The sequence below is a fragment of the Dendrobates tinctorius genome, unplaced genomic scaffold, assembly GCF_039654945.1.
Source record: "Dendrobates tinctorius isolate UK_male_01 unplaced genomic scaffold, ASM3965494v1 ptg000007l, whole genome shotgun sequence".
Classification (NCBI taxonomy): domain Eukaryota; kingdom Metazoa; phylum Chordata; class Amphibia; order Anura; family Dendrobatidae; genus Dendrobates; species Dendrobates tinctorius.
The window spans coordinates 2,335,363-2,355,006 of record NW_027361675.1 but is presented as its reverse complement, the minus strand read 5'-3'; the positions used below and the strand labels follow the sequence as shown (position 1 = coordinate 2,355,006).

Genomic DNA, 19,644 nt, shown 5'->3' with positions numbered 1-19,644 from the left:
AATTTCAGGCGTCATTTGGTACTTCGATGCTTGCATTTGAAAGTATGGTTGAGGGCGAAGCATGTCCCAGGAGTCAAAAATTCCATTGCTGATGCAATTTCTCGCTTTCAGTGGGGTCTGTTTCGGATGCTGGCGCTGGAGTCAGAGCAGAACGGAACACAATGGCCGGCGAGCTTATGGAATCTGGTATTGGATCAGCAAAGAGGCTGATTGTGGCATCAGTGGCTCCTGGGATGTGGCATCGATATAATTCAGTGTGGGACTATTGGTATAGGTTGGAGTCGAGTACAGGGAATTGTCAGTCAGATGAAGATAGAGTGGATCTGTTGTTATACATGATCGGCAGGTTATGTGAGGAAGGAGTGCCAATGTTGAATGGTTGAATGGCAGCATTGGCATTTTTGTTCAAATTGTCTAGCGTGGAAGACGTTACCAAGGCTTTTGTGATACGACAAGCATTGAAGGGATACAGGAAAGGAAGGGCATGTGGGATTGGAGGCATAAGATCTCATTTCATATGTTGTGTAGCCTGTTAGCAGCGTTGGAGAATGTGTGTCAGTCTAAATATGAGACATTGCTGTTTCAGACGGCTTTTAGTTTAGCTTTCTTTGGTGCGTTTCGAATAAGCAAATTAGGGAGTAAGAATTGTTGTCATCAAGGGGGTTTGCAATTCCATGACGTGGTATGTGAACCCGTTGTATACTTCGGTGGTCGAAGACAGATATCTATAGCAAGGGTTGTATGGTGGAACTGTGGGCGGTGGAAGGATTAATGGAGTGCCCGGTATATAGAATGTCTCAATTTTTGTTGGTAAGGGGCGGTGCCAGGGGTTCTTTGTTGATTTATCAGGATGGTTCGGCTTTGTCTAAATTCCAGTTTATAGCTATATTCAGGACGTGCTTAGGCTCGATTGGCATGGATGATTCAAAATTCGGGTCCCAATCATTTCGTATAGGGGCAGCGATGGAAGCGGCCAGCTGGGGCCTTAGTGCAACGGCGGTGCGCAAGATTGCGAGATGGGAGTCGTTACGTTTTGCGTTATATGTCTGTACAGGAATGCTGGATATTTAACAGTGAAAAAGGGGGTTTGCCTGTGGGGTTGCAAGTTACAATTTTGGTTGTTTTCTTTTGCAGATGGTCCTCTGTTGGTGTGGGTATTAGGACACTCGTACGTGGTGTGGGGAGCTTTATGGGCTGACGTCAGACTGGCCGGCAGCTTGGGTTAAGACAGGATGAGGCGTCTGTCAGGTGGATTGGGATTAGTGGAATGCCATGGTCCAGGTTGGTTCCAGAATTTTATTTTCATGTGAGTTTGGATAGAACCCCGGATGTTTTATTGATTCACGCGGGGGGGTAATGATTTGAGGGTCCGCACTTTCAGGGATTTGGATTGGAACATTAAGTTTGACTGCTTGCGGCTCATGGCTGCTCACTCGTGGATGGTCATTGTTTGGTCCAATATTGTGGCTCATTTGGCATGGAAATATGTTCGTTCAGTGGAACGCATAAAAAAGACCCGGATTAAGGTGAATTTGGAGGTGGTAGTGCGGCATCGTGATCTGGAAGTGCCATCCAGGGAGCATTTACGTCGGGATGGGGTACATTTGACACCTATCGGTATAGATGTCTGGGCACTGGATTTGAGAGAGAGTCTAGAGAAGGCTGTTAAGGTGTGTAGGGACATTCATGCATAAGGTGTCATGCATGTCTGTCATGGCGGGAACAAGTCTGTGGAGAGCCAGGTTATGGTAGCAGGGGGGGGGAGTAGGGGGCCAGTTTTGGTGGGGCAGTTACCTACCCCTCCCCTTTTTTAGCTTCATTTGGTGGTCAGAGAATAATTTAAATAAAAGGGGTCTCTACTATGGTGGCGCCATTCAGTAAGGTCCTCGAACCGGTGTGGTGCGGTTGAGGGCATAAGCAGGAGGGTCCTCAAACCAGTGTGGTGCGGATAAGGGCCTAAGGTGCGGTTGATTGGGCAACAAAAGCTGATGCACGGCTTCCATAGACCCCGTTCCTTATTTGTCAATGTTATATTGATATGTTCATTTTTGTATGTACATATGTTAATTAGCAGGGCTGCTGTGGCCTATTTATCCAAAACTCTCTGAATGTGTCTGTGGTTATTGTAGGTGTTGGGGTTACATAAGATGGAGGTTGAAAGGGGAGCTGAGTCAAACATTACTAGGTCATGTTCTCTTTAAGTTTATTTGAGAGACACATGGAGTGGGCATGAGAGTGGCATTGTGGGGGCATTGCTATGGGTAGAGGGCCTTCTGGAAAAACCTCTATAAAAGCTGGAAAGCTAGGACTAAATATGCCATAGGTAACCAATGGAAGAGCTACATCTTATGCCAGGCAATCAGATCATCCTCCAACTATTTGAGGGAATAAGGGATGTATAAAAACACCCACTCTGACATTCATAGTGCAGGAAAAATAAGATGATGAATTATAACAGAGCTGTGAATGCAATGATCGGAGATACCTGTGGCGATTTTTTTAGTTTTTTTAATTGGATTTTTATTAATTCTACAAAGGGGCTTGTATATAACATATTTTGATTGGTTTTATAATGCACTACATTACCCACACTATGCAGTATAATATGCCTGCCTGCGAGTATTCTACTGACAGGTATCCTATTAGGATTAATAGACTTTTGTACATAGAGGCTTTTACTAGGCCCAACTGCAACTGCAATCCACCAGCACCCCATACCTATGCAGAGGGTGGGATAACAAAGGAAGGTTCCCCCTCTCTCTAACTAATTAGATGCCACAGTCACTATTGATCATTGCATTAAAGCGGTTAAAATGCCGGAATCGGAGCAAGCTCTGATCCTAGTCATTACACCTGCATATCAACATGGTGGTTTCTGTGTCCATGCTATTACTGAGATTATGACCTTTTTATACGTTCATACATTTTTCCACCTGACCTGGAAATCAGCTGATCACATGCAGAGACGTAGGTTTGATGATTTGTGAATGCTTAATACAATGTATTGGAAAGTCAGCAGAGGTAAATCATACTCACCCATGGGAGGTGTAGCAAGAGTTTGTCTTCCCACAATTTGTGCAGGTCCAAGTCCATCTAGAAAATTGCTGAATTGGCTCTCTGCTCCTAATCGTGTGGTAGGGAAAATAAATCTGCAAATCCAAAAAGAGAAATCTTTTTGAATATTAAAGTGATAAAAGTCATAAAACAACTGAGAGTACACATACAGTTGTGGCCAAAAGTATTGACACCCCTGCAATTCTGTCAGATAATACTCAGTTTCTTCCTGAAAATGATTGCAGACACAAATTCTTTGTTATTATTATCTTCATTTCATTTTTCTTAAATGAAAAAACACAAAAAGAATTGTCCTAAAGCCAAATTGGATATAATTCCACACCAAACATAACAAAGAGGGTGGACAAAAGTATTGGCACTGTTCGAAAAATCATGTGATGCTTCTCTAATTTGTGTAATTAACAGCACCTGTAACTTACCCGTGGCACCTAACAGGTGTTGGCAGTAACTAAATCACACTTGCAGCCAGTTGGCATGGATTAAAGTTGACTCAACCTCTGTCCTGTGTCCTTGTGTGTACCACATTGAGCATGGAGAAAAGAAAGAAGACCAAAGAACTGTCTGAGGACTTGAGAAACCAAATTGTGAGGAAGCATGAGCAATCTCAAGGCTACAAGTCCATCTCCAAAGACCTGAATGTTCCTGTGTCTACCGTGCGCAGTGTCATCAAGAAGTTTAAAGCCCATGGCACTGTGGCTAGCCTCCCTAGATGTGGACGGAAAAGAAAAATTGACAAGAGATTTCAACGCAAGATTGTGCGGATGTTGGATAAAGAACCTCGACTAACATCCAAACAAGTTCAAGCTGCCCTGCAGTCCAAGGGTACAACAGTGTCAACCCGTACTATCCGTTGGCGTCTGAATGAAAAGGGACTGTATGGTAGGAGACCCAGGAAGACCCCACTTCTTACCCCAAGACATAAAAAAGCCAGGCTGGAGTTTGCCAAAACTTACCTGAAAAAGCCTAAAACGTTTTGGAAGAATGTTCTCTGGTCAGATGAGACAAAAGTAGAGCTTTTTGGGCAAAGGCATCAACATAGAGTTTACAGGAGAAAAAAAGAGGCATTCAAAGAAAAAATACACGGTCCCTACAGTCAAACATGGCGGAGGTTCCCTGATGTTTTGGGGTTGCTTTGCTGCCTCTGGCACTGGACTACTTGACCGTGTGCATGGCATTATGAAGTCTGAAGACTACCAACAAATTTTGCAGCATAATGTAGGGCCCAGTGTGAGAAAGCTGGGTCTCCCTCAGAGGTCATGGGTCTTCCAGCAGGACAATGACCCAAAACACACTTCAAAAAGCACTAGAAAATGGTTTGAGAGAAAGCACTGGAGACTTCTAAGGTGGCCAGCAATGAGTCCAGACCTGAATCCCATAGAACACCCGTGGAGAGATCTAAAAATGGCAGTTTGGAGAAGGCACCCTTCAAATATCAGGGACCTGGAGTAGTTTGCCAAAGAAGAATGATCTAAAATTCCAGCAGAGCATTGTAAGAAACTCATTGATGGTTACCGGAAGCGGTTGGTCGCAGTTATTTTGGCTAAAGGTTGTGCAACCAAGTATTAGGCTGAGGGTGCCAATATTTTTGTCTGGCCCATTTTTGGAGTTTTGTGTGAAATGATTAATGTTTTGCTTTTTGCTTCATTCTCTTTTGTGTTTTTTCATTTAAGACAAATTAAATGAAGATAATAATACCAAAGAATTTGTGATTGCAATCATTTTCAGGAAGAAACTGAGTATTATCTGACAGAATTGCAGGTGTGTCAATACTTTTGGCCACAATTGTATTCGTGTGGACTCTGTGGAACAAATCACTTTGTGGAAGAATGTTTTTTAGTCTTTCATTTCATTTAAGGCTGGTTTCACATTAGTGTTTTTTTGTGCAGCGCATTGTGCGCATCCATACGCATGCGTACCTATGTTTAACATGGTGTACGCATGGTCTTGCATTTGCATGCGTTCGTCTACATTTTCGTGCGGATACATTTTTTTTAGGTGTGCGTCTAGACGCGCCGGACGCAACCTGTTGCATTTTTGGGTCCGCCCAAAGGCGTCAAAAAAACGTATGTGCACGCTTGCCCACGGAATGCGACAAAATAACGCACTACAGTCTATGGGAAAGCAGGCGTGCACATGGACATGCGTTCGTCTGCGTTTTCGTGTGCTTGAGTTTTTTGCGTAAACATGTCTAGGCACTGGTTTAAACCACCCCCTACACAAAGAAACATTATTTGATGTCCCATTGGTGGAGTCTGTTTCAAGGAGTTTTCAAGGATTTTCCTCCTGTGAAATGTAACACCTAGAGAACGCATGCACATAAAAAACGCAAACGCATGCAAAAATGCATGCGCATTTTTGCATGCGCTTTTACTTGTGCATGATTCGCTGCGCACAAAGACGCAAATGTGAAACTAGCCTAAAAGGTACATTAAGACAAGAACAGTGGTCAAGATTGTCTTTCTGGCAAGTAAGGCAGCTTATATGACAACCATGGAGGATGAGTGGAAAAGCCTATCCTGTGACTTACAACTAAGGATTCCTGAGTGGACGAATGTGCCATAGGGAGGTGTCATGCACCGGTCGTTATAAATCTGACAACTGCACAACACCTGCCAATCATGTATGCGACCCATCAGGTATTTGCATACATGACACACCACTCACCTCCCAATAGGAAAGTTAGCCCCGTCAGAATCATTAAACCATAATACGTAAAATTACAATTATTCTTATGACCTGCTCTCCTCTCAATAAAAAAACATTGCTGAAAGGAGGAAGGCAGGTTTGGGGAAGCAATAGGAGTCAGTTGTACATTCTACAAATACGCATAGGGAGGAGCAGAGGAGTATGCATTTGGAAGCAGGCAGCTTGTAAGGCTACATACCCACGATTAGTTTTTTGGTGATTTTCTTACGCTGCATATTTTAGAAAAAATACAAGTAACCTGTTTTACTTAATGGGTGCAGAAATGGTGCAGAAAATCTGCAACATCAAAACCTCATCATGGGAATGTAGCCTAAACGGCTAAGTGTTGTGGAAGATCGTGACGGAACAGGAGGCAACTGAATGCTGGCTGAGATAACATCATCAGAAAGAAGAAAGCTTGTACCGCTATGCTACAGTCTTTTCATGTTACATAGTAACATAGTAATTAAGGTTGAAGGAAGACTTTAAGTCCATCTAGTTCAACCCATATCCTGTCCTAAATTGCCCTAACATGTTGATCCAGAGGAAGGCAAAAAAAAAACCCATGTGGCAATCAGTAAGCTTCACATTGGGGAAAAAAAAATTCCTTCCCGACTCCACATACGGCAATCAGACTAGCTCCCTGGATCAACGCAATATCAAGGAAACTAGTGTATATACCCTGTAATATTGTACTTTTCAAGAAAGGCATCCAGGCCCTTCTTAAATTTTAGTAGGGAATCACTCATTACAACATCATATGGCAGAGAGTTCCATAGTCTCACTGCTCTTACAGTAAAGAATTCGCATCTTTGAGTATGCTTAAACCTTCTTTCCTCCAGACATAGAGGATGCCCCCTTGTCCCGTCACAGGTCTAAGAGTAAAAAGATCATTAGAAAGGTCTTTGTATTGTCCCCGCATATATTTATACATTGTAATAAGATCACCCCTAAGCCTTCGATTTTCCAAACTAAATAACCCCAAGTGTAATAACCTGTCTTCGTATTGCAGATCCCCCAGTTCCCTAATAACCTTGGTCTCTCTTCTCTGCACTCGCTCCAGTTCAACTATATCTTTCTTATACACCGGAGACCAGAACTGTACACAGTATTCTAAGTGTGGTCACACTAGTGACTTGTATAGAGGTAAAATTATGTTCTCCTCATGAGCATCTATGCCTCTTTTAATGCATCCCATTATTTTATTTGCCTTAGCAGCAGCTGCCTGACACTAGCCACTAAATGTGAGTTTGTCGTCCACCCATACACCCAGGTCTTTTTCAGAGACAGTTTTGCCCAGTGTTTTACAATTAAGCACATAATTATACATCTTGTTCGTTCTACCCAGGTGCATGACCTTACATTTATCCCCATTAAAGCTCATTTGCCATTTATCAGCCCAAGCTTCTAGTTTACATAAATCCTCCTGTAATATAAAATTGTCCTCCTCTGTATTGATTACCCTGCAGAGTTTAGTGTCATCTGCAAATATTGAAATTCTACTCTCTATGCCCCCTACAAGGTCATTAATATGTTAAAAAGAAGCGGGCCCAAAACTGACCCGTGTGGTACCCCACTGCTACCCGTGACCCAGTCCGAGTGTGCTCTATTAATAAACACCCTTTTTTTCCTATCCCTGAGCAAGCTCTTAACCCACTTACACATATTTTCCCCTATTCCCATTGTTCTCATTTTATATATCAACCTTTTGTGTGGCACCGTATCAAAAGCTTTTGTAAAGTCCATGTACACCACATCCACTGCATTTCCTTGGTCCAGTCCATAACTTACCTCTTCATAAAAGCTTATCAGATTAGTCTGACAGGAACGGTCCCTCGTAAACCCATGTTGATATTGGGTCATGAGGTTATTCTTCAGATACTCCAGTATAGTATCTCTTAGACAACCCTCCAGGATTTTACCCACAGTTGAGGTTAAGCTCACTGGCCTATAATTTCTAAGTTCAGTTTTTGTCCCCTTTTTGAATATTGGCACATTTGCTATATGCCAGTCCTGTGGTACAGACCCTGCTGTTATGGAATCTTTAAAGATTAAAAATAATGGTCTATCTATGAGTGTACTTAATTCCTGCAGTACTCGGGGGGGGGGGTATCTCATCAGAGCCCGGGGATTTGTCAATTTTAGTGATTTTTAGACGCCGCCGTACTTCCTGCTGGGTTAAGCAGGTGACATTTAATGTAGAATTTTTGTTCTTAGTGATCATGTTATCCGTCATGGGATTTTCTTGTGTAAATACTGTTTTAAAAAAGTCATTTGGCATATTGGCTTTTTCCTCATCCTCCATTTCACCCAGACTATTTTTAAGGGGACCAACACTATCATTTTTTAGTTTCTTACTATTTATGTAGTTAAAGAATATTTTGGGATTATTTTTACTTTCTCTGGCAATGAGTCTCTACAGCTCTATTTAGCCATAGTGGTCTCCTCCTATTTCTCGCATGTTTATTCCCATACGGTATATATTGTGCACAGGTCCCACTTAGGATGCTAATAAACGTCTCCCATTTTCTTTGTGTACTTTTATGTCTCAGGATATTGTCCCAGTTAATTGCACCAAGATCATCTCTCATCCGTTGGCAATTTTCTTTCCTGAAGTTTAGTGTCCTTGTAACCCCTCTACTACACATCTTATTAAAGGACACCTGAAAACTTATTAGTTTGTGATCACTATTACCCAAGTGACCCTCAACCCTTACATTTGATATGCGGTCTGGCCTGTTGGTTAATATTAGGTCTAGCAGTGCCCCTTTTCTTGTTGGGTCCTGAACCAGTTGTGATAGGTAATTGTCTCTCATAGTTGTCAAAAACCTATTACCTTTGCTGGAACTGCAGGTTTCGGTTCCCCAATGTATTTCAGAGTTGAAGTCCCCCATGATAATGACTTCTCCTTGAGTCGCAGCTTCATCTATTTGCTTTATGAGGATATTCTCCGTTGCTTCCATTATTTTTGGAGACTTATAACAAACCCCTATCAGTAATTTACTATTTTTTCCCCCTCTCCTTATCTCCACCCTCAGGGACTCTACATTTTCTTCCTTCACATTATCTGGCTCTCAGTTTTCTGGTGTACCCGCCACTGATGCACTGAGTTAGCATATAGCCAAAATCCACATTGCAGGGGTCGTGAGCCATGGGTTGGGGACCCCTGCATTAAATAGTTGACTCATCTTATTGATAGGTATAGTTGACATTTATCTAATCTGAATGGCTATCTTCACAATCATGCCCTATTTTTGGATAGGTAATCAATGTCTGATCAGTGATTGTCTGACTTCCAAGATTATGAAGGGCCCATGGAACGCCTGAAAAGGCTGTATCCTCTATATTGCTCCATAAGGAGCAACATATACTTTCCAAAAGCTGTATTGCAGCTCTTTCCATTGTCCTCAGTGTACTTGAATAATACGTTTGAGTCCCCGCACATGCATGTCACGTGGTTTTTTGATAGCTACAATACATGCAGGGATTGTGTAACAAACAAGCAATTCCCGCATGTGTTGTGGCTGTCGAACAGCTGCGAGACATGCAGCCGCGGGGACTCAAACATATTTTTCGAGCACGCCGAAGACACTCTGTTAGCACTGAGCACGTTCACTTATCACTAAACACCACTCATCTAAATAATGGTCGTGCATATGTTAAATAATGTAAATCAGTAAACTGAGCAATGAAACGGGTCACTTGTATTATGAAATATTGGATCGAATTCTTCCAAAAAAGAAGGAAATCAAACTTACGTGCCATCAGAACTGTTACTATTTGTGCTGCCATCGGTGGATTCCCGACTGCCTTGTCTAGTCACCCGATTTCTCATCTCCACAGCAATACCCGTCTCTGTGCTGCGCCGAATATTACTGCGCAATTTCTTTGTTGTGCCATCTGTAAACATGCACAAGACAGAATTACAATATAGAGAGCAGAGAGGCTTTAACAATATCCGGTAAAGTGTACTGCAACAATGTTGGTTATCTAACACATGAGCCACTTGGTCTTGTATATCAAATTGGCTTTTCATTATGTCTAATAAGGTTTCTTGATTTCAATCCCTGCCAGAACAAATTCATCAGACACAGAAGAAAACTTGAGCTTGAAGCATCCTTCAGCAGCTTTCAGTGTTTCGTGACATTCTTTCATCTATTTTTCCAAGCTTGTTAATTCACATTCACATCCTAATTAGAAAACACACAGATATCTACATTTTTCTAGCTATGACAACCCAAATAAATTATTAAAAATAATAAATATTATAACAAATAAACATACTGGCTATAATATAAACTTGTCTGCAAATATGAAGGAGTAAAACAAAGAATGGTTTACTTGTAGTGCTTACCATAGTACTGAAAGCTTAAGAAACGGCAATTAGAAATTTGTTCTATGGTCTTATACCAATAAGGTTATGTTAAACATTTACCCGGAATCCTAACACTATTTATTTTGCATTTTGTGCATCATTTAAGTCGGCATATGATACGGGATACGAAGAAGGAAAACGATGGCCAATCACTACATGTTCTTGAAGAATATATGCTGCTTCCAAAGATACAAAGGATTGGGAGATTTTTATTCATTTATTTATTTATTTTACTCATTTATTAATTCCACAGCGCTTTACAGACATTACTGGCACTGTCCCCGATGGGGCTCACAATCTAAATTCCCTATCTGTATGTCTTTGGAATGTGGGAAGAAACCGGAGAACTAGGAGGAAACCCACGCAAACACGGGGAGAACATACAAACTCCTTGCAGATGTTGTCCTTGGTGGGATTTGAACCCAGGACCCCAGAGCTGAAAGCTGCAGTGCTAGCCACTGAACTGCCGTAAAGATAAAAATAAATGTAGACACGTTATACATGGTTTAAAGGAGTTGTAACATGATTACAAGTCATCACCTATCTTCAAAAAGTCAAAGTCTGCCAAAGGTATTTAGGCCTATAGCTCTTTATCAGCTGCTTAACATGTTTAGCCAGCTCCTTATTATATCTAAACGTTGCTATACTTTGTGTTAGAATGATTAAACCTGGTGACTGTGGACCTGGACTACCCCAAGATCACTGTCACTCACCCCAACAGTGCACTGGTATTGCGCTCACAGTGATGTAACTGACATCCCAGCATGTGCATGGAGGAGGAAAAGAAGGACTTCTTTTTCTCCTCCTCCCTCCTCTCGCTGCACAGACAAAGGTTCTTTTTAAGGGTAGTATTAATAGGGGTAAATAAGGTCATGTTTGTACCAGTGTTAAGACCATTTCATTTTTATGTCCAAAATACAGAGCTGCCTAAATTATGTGTTGATTATTTTAACATATAGTACAGATCAACCATGCTCTTATTGTAATGTGCACATTATACTGAAGGCAGCAAAACCACGAAGGAAAACATGCTCAAACAAGGGGTAAAGAAACAAGTGAAACAACCCTGAATATGTGTTAAAACTTAGATTCCGTAAAGTACCCTCTTTTACTCTGATGATAGCTTTACATCCACTTGGCATTGTCACAAGCAGTTTCATCTAGTAGTCACCTGGAATGGCTTTCCAACAGTCTTGAAGGAGTGCCCAGCGGTGCTGAGCTCTTAAAGGGAATCTGTCCCCCCTTTTGAGATATCATATGATATCATTCAATTGTGTGTCACAAAAGGATTCTCTTAGTACTTTTGCTTCCCCCTGACCCCGCACCTTTCATGCATAAATACCTTTTTCTATATCGGTTCAGAAGTATGTAAACTGCCACGGTCCGGTCCGATGGGCGGGGCTTATTCACCTGCTCCCCCCCTCCCTGTCTTGCTCTACACAAGAAGAAATGCGTAGAGCAAGACAGGGAGGGGGTAGCAGGTGAATAAGCCCCGCCCAGCGGACCGGACAGCGGCAGTTTACATACATCTGAACCGCTATAAAAAAGGTATTTATGCATGAAAGGTGCGGGGTCAGGGGGAAGCAAAAGTACTAAGAGAATCCTTATGTGACACACAATTGAATGATATCATATGATATCTCAAAAAAGGGTGACAGATTCCCTTTAATGACTATTTTGCCATCATGCTGCAGTCCAACTCATCCAAAACCATCTCAATTAAGTTGAGGTTTGGTAATTGTGGCGGCCATGTCATGTGATGCAGCACTCCATTCCTCCTCGTCTTGATCACTTAGCCTTTACGGAGCCTGGAGTTGTGTTTTCAGTCATTGTCCTGATGCAACACAAATAATGATCCCACCAAGTGCAAACCAGACAGAATGGCATATTGTTGATGAATGCTGTGGTAGCCATGCTGGGGAAGAGTGCTTTTAATTTGGAATAAATCACCAACTGTGTCACTAGCAAAGCACCCCACACCATCACACCTACCTTTCCATGCTTCACAGTGGGCACCACGCATGTAGAAAACCATCTGCTTACCTTTTCGATCTCTCACAAAAGACAGGACAATTGTTACCAAAAGTCTCAAATTTTGACTCAACAGAGCACAGTACAAATTTTAATGTCCAGTTCTTGTTTTGTTTGGCCAAACAAGTCTCTTCTTGTCTGTGTTCTCGGTAGTGGTTTTTATGCAGCAATTCAACCATAAAGCCAGCTTCTTGCAGTCTCATCTGTACAGTTGTGAGATGCCTGCTACCAGATGTCTGTGCATCAATTATGAGGACTGTTATCTGAGGTCCTGTCAATTTGTGTTTTCCGAGTGTGATAATCCTGATGAAATTATACTCTGCAGCAGACTAAATTATTGAGCTTCCTTCCCTAGTGTGGTCCTAAGGAAAGCCAGTTTCATCAAATTAATTTATGGTTTTCACGACTGCACTTGAAGTTAACGTCAAATTTCTAGCAATTTTCCATATTTATAAACCTTTATGTTTTAAAGTATGAAAGTATTGATGGACTGTTGTTTCACTTTACTTAGTTCTTGCCATATTCTGTATTCAAACAATTGTACAACTAGTTCCAGCTCTATGTGTACCAATAATGTCTCTGCAAAACAAAACTGATGATCGCAAACACTTCTTGAAAGCTAGTAAAGATTCCACAAATGAACTCCTGACTAAGCATGCTTGTTTTTTGGAAACCATTCCAGATGACTAAATAATGAAGCTTCTTGAAAGAATACCAAAGGTGTGTAAAGCTGTCTTCAGAGTTAAAGGGGGAAATGTGTATAAAGTAGGGCTTCTTACATATACTGATTTGTTACATACATGTTTCTCTACTCACTGTTTCCATATGTTTTATTGCCTTCAGTCTGAATCCACAATGTGTATATTCCAATAAGAAGAAAGGAAACCATTGCTTGAACCGGTGTGTCCAAACTGTTACTGTATGTAGGAATTGGAGTTCTGTTCTGTGTCACACTCCTCCAAATCCCTACTTGGCAAGAGTGTTAAATTATACAATGCTGACTCTACCAGCCAGGTGCTGATTCTGATTTATTGTCACTTGAGTCTTCAGCGCCAAACAACTTTGTGATTGTGATCTTAGCTGGGATTGATCGATTTCTTGTGTGTTTTTGTTGTACTTTTATTGTTGAATTCAATGGCGCTGTAAACTTCCTCTACTGACAACTGAAGGCAGACTGCACTTATTAATTTCAAGGAAATCTAAAAAAAATGTAATTTTGATTGCTTATCCCAATATCAGATCTGTGAAATGCAACTTCCCTTACCCCTGTTGACTTAAAGGGTCCATTATACTTTTATTGTTTAGTAGGCACAGCATCGTACTATTCACTTGAATGGGACTGAGTTGCAAGAAGCTGTGATGCCCAGTGAGCGCACAGGTTAAGTCAGTCATCTGATCGGCGAGGATGCAAAGAGTTGGTCGGACCTCCACAAATTTAACCGTAATGAGTGACCTATCCTAAGGATAGCCAACTAATCTTGAAATCCCGTAAAACTTAAAATCTAGAAATGTGTTTTTCCTACTCTTTGATCTTGGATCAACACTGAGACCACGAGATGACGGATGCTAGGTGTCTAGTTGTGCAAAAAAACTTTTGTTACTCAGACATGTGAAAAGAAATGCTGGGTTTACATGGCGCAATCTCATGAAATGACCACCAATCGGTTACATGCAAGCCAACCAACAGTTGATTAATGGCCTGTGCACAGAATATCTAAATTATATCCAAATTTGTACTTGCTTCCTCAGCTTCTACTTCTGTTGTCATTGGTGTCGCCCCTCCATTATGGGCGACACTGCAGCAGTTTATGTAGGTCTTCTAGATGCCATCCAGGCAGGTACCTTGGTGGCTAACTTCTGAACTTGGTTATCGTATTAACTCCCGTCTGTGCGCCCGGGTTCACACTATTGAAATCCCTTGCTTCCTACTTCTATTTGCCAGTCATAAGTTCTTTTCCTCTGACTCACTTGTGTTTTTCTGCTACTGAACAGCTAATCTGATTCCTGTTTCGGAACTTGGCCCATGTTTAGAATATTCTGCTGCCTTTCTGCCCTCCTAGTTATCTTTCACGACTTATCTCTGAGTATCTTGAGCAAAGAGGAAATGTAAGGAAGAAAACACTGGTATGTTTTCACATGCATGAATGGTCTGCTGCTGGATTCCTATTTATTTTTATGATTTTGCATAAGTTTTCATGTGTCTGCCATACTGTAAACCTGTCATGATCATGTTTTAAGCACTTTGGTCAAGTGTGAAGATCTAAAATGATAAAAAATGTTTGACAATTTGTTAGTCTATATCCACTGAAGAAGGATCAGCAAAAAATAAAGACAGTCATGGCTGAAAGTATTGACAATTGTTCCAGAAAATAAAGTATTTCTGCCAGAACATTTTTGCAATTACCCATGTTTTGTTATACAGATGGATTTCCTTTGTGTGTATTGGAACAACACAAAAAAAAAAAACAGAAAAAAAAGGCAAATTGGACATTATGTCATTAAAAACCCCAAATTGGTCCGGACAAAGGAAATGAACATGTGTATAATAAAACATGTAATTGCAATAATTTTTTGGGAGAAATACATCATTTTCTGGAATAATTTCAAGGGTGCCAACACCTTCGGCCATGACTGTATATAGTGGGGCATGGTGCATTTTTTGGTCAGGTAAAATACAAGCCACTAAGAAGGAAATCTTTAATTGAACCGTTCTTGCACTTCTGTTAATTTTATCAATTAGTTTTTTTTGATAGAATGAAACTATGGTTGTGAAGAATGTAAGGCGCATTCTGATCATTGCCTCATCATGTTGTTGCAGATCAAAACCAATGTTGTAATTACAGTAATGGACCTATTGTGAACTTAATAAGAAAAAAAAAGAAAAAATCCCATCCTAATTTATGGAAATCAAGCTAATGCAACAAGATAATGGCTGCGCTGTAACCTGTCATTGATTCTTGTGATTTATTTCCTTAGACTTCATGGCGCATTAGTTATAAAATAACGCTATGAATCATGATATTTGGGATTTTTTTTTTGTGTACTCACTGAACAGAATGCTCATCTGTGTACATAAAACTGTCATCTCATCTATTACCGTTAATTGAGGTGTTTGTGAAGGAGTGGGAAGAGGCGAGGCATGCTTTCACCCTCTGCGGTTATCAGTAAGAGTCTGGAGGAGCTGTGCCACTTGTTATTAATTTCATTTCATATGCTGGAAAGACATTAGTGTAACTGGGATCCATTAGTGTTTAAGTGCTTTCTTTTCAGCACAACCAGTGCTCAGTCTTTTAGAGGCACTGTCTGGAAATGTATCCTCACATGGCGGCTGATATGTTACAGTCAATATGAAATAGGATCATAGCAAGGATAGTGATACTTGCATACACAGCCCAAAGGTTTAAAATGTGTGCCTTCAGTAATGCAAGTATTTACACTATACCTACTATATGGAATATGGTAGATATGGCTAGCCATCTACTATATAATCGTCTAATTCTGTCTGTCTGTAATGGAAATCCCGCGTCACTGATTGGTCGCGGCCGGACGGCCGAGACCAATCAGCAACAGGCGCAGTCCGGCCGCAAATTGGCGCGGCATTCGAACGACACACACCACCGCTACCGTCGGGAGATCTGCGGCGCTAGCCGCTGATCTCCCGGCAGTTGCCGCGAGTCAGATGTCCTGCCACACGGAGGTCAGCGGCGACGCAGCCAGGAGATGACCGGCGCAGCCAGGAGATGACCGGCGCAGCGCTCAATGTGCGGATGGTACCCAGGGTCTGGAGGAGAGGACACTCTCCTCCAGGCCCTGGGTACCAAAAACTTGTAAAAAAATAGAATTAAAATAAAAAATAGTGATATGCTCACCTTCCGACGGCCCCCGGATTCTTTCCCTCCTCTCATCACGCGCCCGGCATCTTCCAGTCCCAGTAATGCTTTGCGCGAAAGACCGCTGACGATGTTGCGCTCTCGCGAGAGTGACGTCATCTCCGGTCCTTCGCGCTAAGCATTACCGCGCCGTCATCAGAGGTCTTTCGCGCAAAGCATTACTGGGACCGGAAGATGCCGGGAGCGTGGAGAGGAGATCGGGGGCCGTCGGAAGGTGAGAATAACCATTTTTTAATTTTTTTTATTATTTTTTACATTCTATCTTTTACTATTGATGCTGCATAGGCAGCATAGATAGTAAAAAGATGATCACAATTGTCAAACACTATGCTTGACAAGTGTGAATAACCTGTCATTCACATTCCATGCGATGCTTCAAATCGTTGGAATGCGCTTGAATTCCGCACGTGAAAATGGCGTGAAAAACACGTTTTCAGCGGGAAAAAAAAACATGTGAATTCGCATGCGTTTTTCCCGCGGCAGGAGTTGCGGAAATGCTGCGGACATTTCCACAGCATTTCTGCAACGTGGGTACTTAGCCTCAGTATGACACGCAGCAGCGACCAGGCCCCCGCTGTGATATCGCCAATCGTGGTGGATCGTCCTGGACCATCTTTGGAACGTCGGTCTCCCACTGGCCATATTCTAGAATACCCGATGCGTTAGAATCGGGCCACCATCTAGTTCCCTGTATTTGTGTTGAGAAGTAATATCAGAGTATAGGAGAATATTTTATGACTATCCGAGTCAGGAACACACTATACAATTTCACACTAAGGCTGGGGTCACACTTGCGAGAAACTCACATGAGTCTCGTGTCTCAATACCCGGCACTGCCGCCGGCACTCAGGACCGGAGTGCTCAGCTGCATAGAAATACATGCAGCCACATACTCTGGTCCCGAGTGCAGGCGGCAATGCCGGGTATTGAGACACGAGACTCGTGCGAGTTTCTCGCAAGTGTGACCCCGACCTAAGATTGATAGTCAAAAGAGCTTATTATGCATGTACCTTCTGATGTGTGGGATGGAAGCAATGGACCTGAAGAAAAAAAACATATTTCCACAGTAAAAGCATGCAGTCTCCATTGAATGCTGGATCTCCGTAAACATATTGAACCCAATTCATTAAGATCTTTACACCAGAAAAATGTTGCGACTTTTGGAACTTTCACACCAGTTTCTGCCAGCTTTGCAAACTTTTTGGTATGATGGGGGAAAGGCCAATACCGCCCACCTATCTAATTAACAATCAGTTGTGGTGTATGTTATGCAAAAAAGCTTATCCCAGTCAGTGACTGGTGTAAGATTTCGGTTGAGGCACACCCCACGTGTAAGATGCAAGCGATTCATTAAGTGGCACCTCTTACTCCACCATACCCCTTTGTTGAGAAAGGTGTATATGTGGCGCCCCCAGGAGTATGGCCGCCACAGTGGCTTTGCCTTCCTCCAGCGAGGGTAATGTCATGCTTGGAAGCAGTGAAGGGTCTCGCTCGCAGTTAACCTCTACATGCAACACAGTTCCACTCCAGGCCAGCAGGGGGGACTCTGAACCGGAGTTGAGGGGAGGAGTGCTCTCTGAGGGCCAAGAGGAAGGAGTGGTCAGTTAGTGTGAGGAGGTCCATGTGTGCAGACGTGTGGAGAGAAGCTGGAGGTTGAGCTGAGGAAAGAGCGCCCTCACAGTGAGAGCGCATGAACTGGAGCCTGGTCTCCACGGTTGTACGGATACTAACGGTCCTGCAACAGAAACCAGACGAATAGGAGGCTGCAAATGCCCTACTCTCATCTAAGACTCGGAGGCACAACAGCACGGAGTGAGCCAAGAGAGGAATACGACTACAGCTGTCTGCCATACGAGGAGTGCTAGTAGAAGAGAATTAGGAGGAACTTCAGTGTAACTCAGTACTAGGAGTACTTCACTCAAATAAGCGCTAGGAAGGAGACTGCACAGCCCTTCTGCTGAGAGAGAATCCTGAGCTGCTTCCAGGCTAGCCTGCTCCGGTACCATCTGTAATCAGAACCCTGGACTGCATTTATCAAGTAAAGGTACAGAAACTGCACCCCGCTGTGTCTTTGTCTGCTTCCTACCCTTCCGGCACTGCTACATCCCCGTGCCAACCACATCTACACTGCCCTGGGACTACAGCTTCACCTGTGGGGAGCTTTTAAACCTTTGCTGCACCATACCATCAGTCCCAGTGGATCTGCATGCAGCGTCGGCTTAACATCTCACTTGCCGAACACCAGAGGTGGCATCACAAACTATTCCATTAACTACATTCCACCATTTCCATTCCCCCATTACTTGGGCGCCCAGGACCACGGACCAGGTCACTGCTGTAGTGACACATCCCGCTGACACCGGCCCGGTACCGAGTACCCCACAGCCCTGGGAGGGTGACCCATATACAACACCAGTATTAATATATAGTGGCCATAGTCTTTACATATAAAACTTGGTTTAAAGGGAACCTATCATATCCAGAATTGCTATTTACCTGAAAATATAGGGATAATCTGCAGGTACATAGCTTAGCTTACTGGAGCAGCGGCTAAAGGTAGAAAATTACGGTATGTTTTATTCTCCCTGCAGCTGCTTCAGAATGGTGCAAGGAGTGGTTATACTCATGGCTTAGTACACAGTGAGCTTGTTGTTATCAATCCCCTGCACAATGACTGGCAGCCAGCTCTGCACACACATACTACAAGAGACAAAATTAGAAAAAACCCTGCTGTAACTAAATAAATAAAAAGCAAAAGTGCATTTAAATAACAGAGTTCTTAGTAATACTGTTTTTGATCAAAAATAGCATAAAAGCCATCCCACCGTCGAAAGGTGACTAATATTAAAAACCTTATCATGTGTCAGAGTTGACCTCATTGACAGTATTACTAAGAACTCTGTGCTATTTAAATGCACTTTTGCTTTTTACTTATTTATCCCATCACAGAAGGAGTCTCCTCTCTTCCTCTCGTCCGACCACATGCACTACCGACCCCATTCCCTCACATTTCCTCCAGTCTCTCTCTCCAGTCGTCACAACTCACCTCACTGCAATCTTTAATCTCTCCCTCTCCTCGGGCATTTTCCCATCCTCCTTCAAACACGCCATTGTTACTCCATTACTAAAGAAACCCGCTCTCGACCCATCCTGCACAAACAACTACAGACCAGTCTCCAATCTCCCCTTCATCTCTAAACTTTTGGAGCGCCTAGTTTACTCCCGCCTTACCCATTACCTCTCCACTCACTCCCTCCTAGACCCTTCACAGTCCGGCTTCCACCCCCTACATTCGACTGAAACTGCACTCATCAAAGTGACCAATGACCTTCTGACAGCAAAACGTAATGGTGACCACTCTCTGCTAATTTTTCTTGACCTATCTGCAGCTTTTGACACTGTTGACCACCATCTTCTACTCTCTAGGCTCCAGTCACTAGGCATTAAGGACACTACTCTCTCCTGGTTCTCCTCCTATCTTTCTGACTGCTCCTTCAGTGTTTTGTTCTCTGGCTCCACGTCATCTCCTCTTCCTCTCGCTGTCGGGGTACCTCAGGGCTCAGTCCTTGGCCCCCTTCTCTTCTCTCT

The 19,644-nt window shown here is 42.6% G+C and overlaps 1 protein-coding gene across 1 annotated transcript in view; it reads right to left on the bottom strand.

Moving 5' to 3' along the window:
• RIMS3 (regulating synaptic membrane exocytosis 3) overlaps positions 1 to 19,644 on the bottom strand; it is a 206,495-nt gene that overhangs the window by 82,979 nt on the left and 103,872 nt on the right. Inside the window, exons 3-4 of the mRNA XM_073571852.1 lie at positions 9,519 to 9,660; positions 3,037 to 3,149 (exon numbers count right to left, since the gene is read on the bottom strand). Coding sequence (XP_073427953.1) covers positions 3,037 to 3,149; positions 9,519 to 9,660 — 255 coding nt within the window. The remainder of the gene's footprint in view (positions 1 to 3,036; positions 3,150 to 9,518; positions 9,661 to 19,644) is intronic.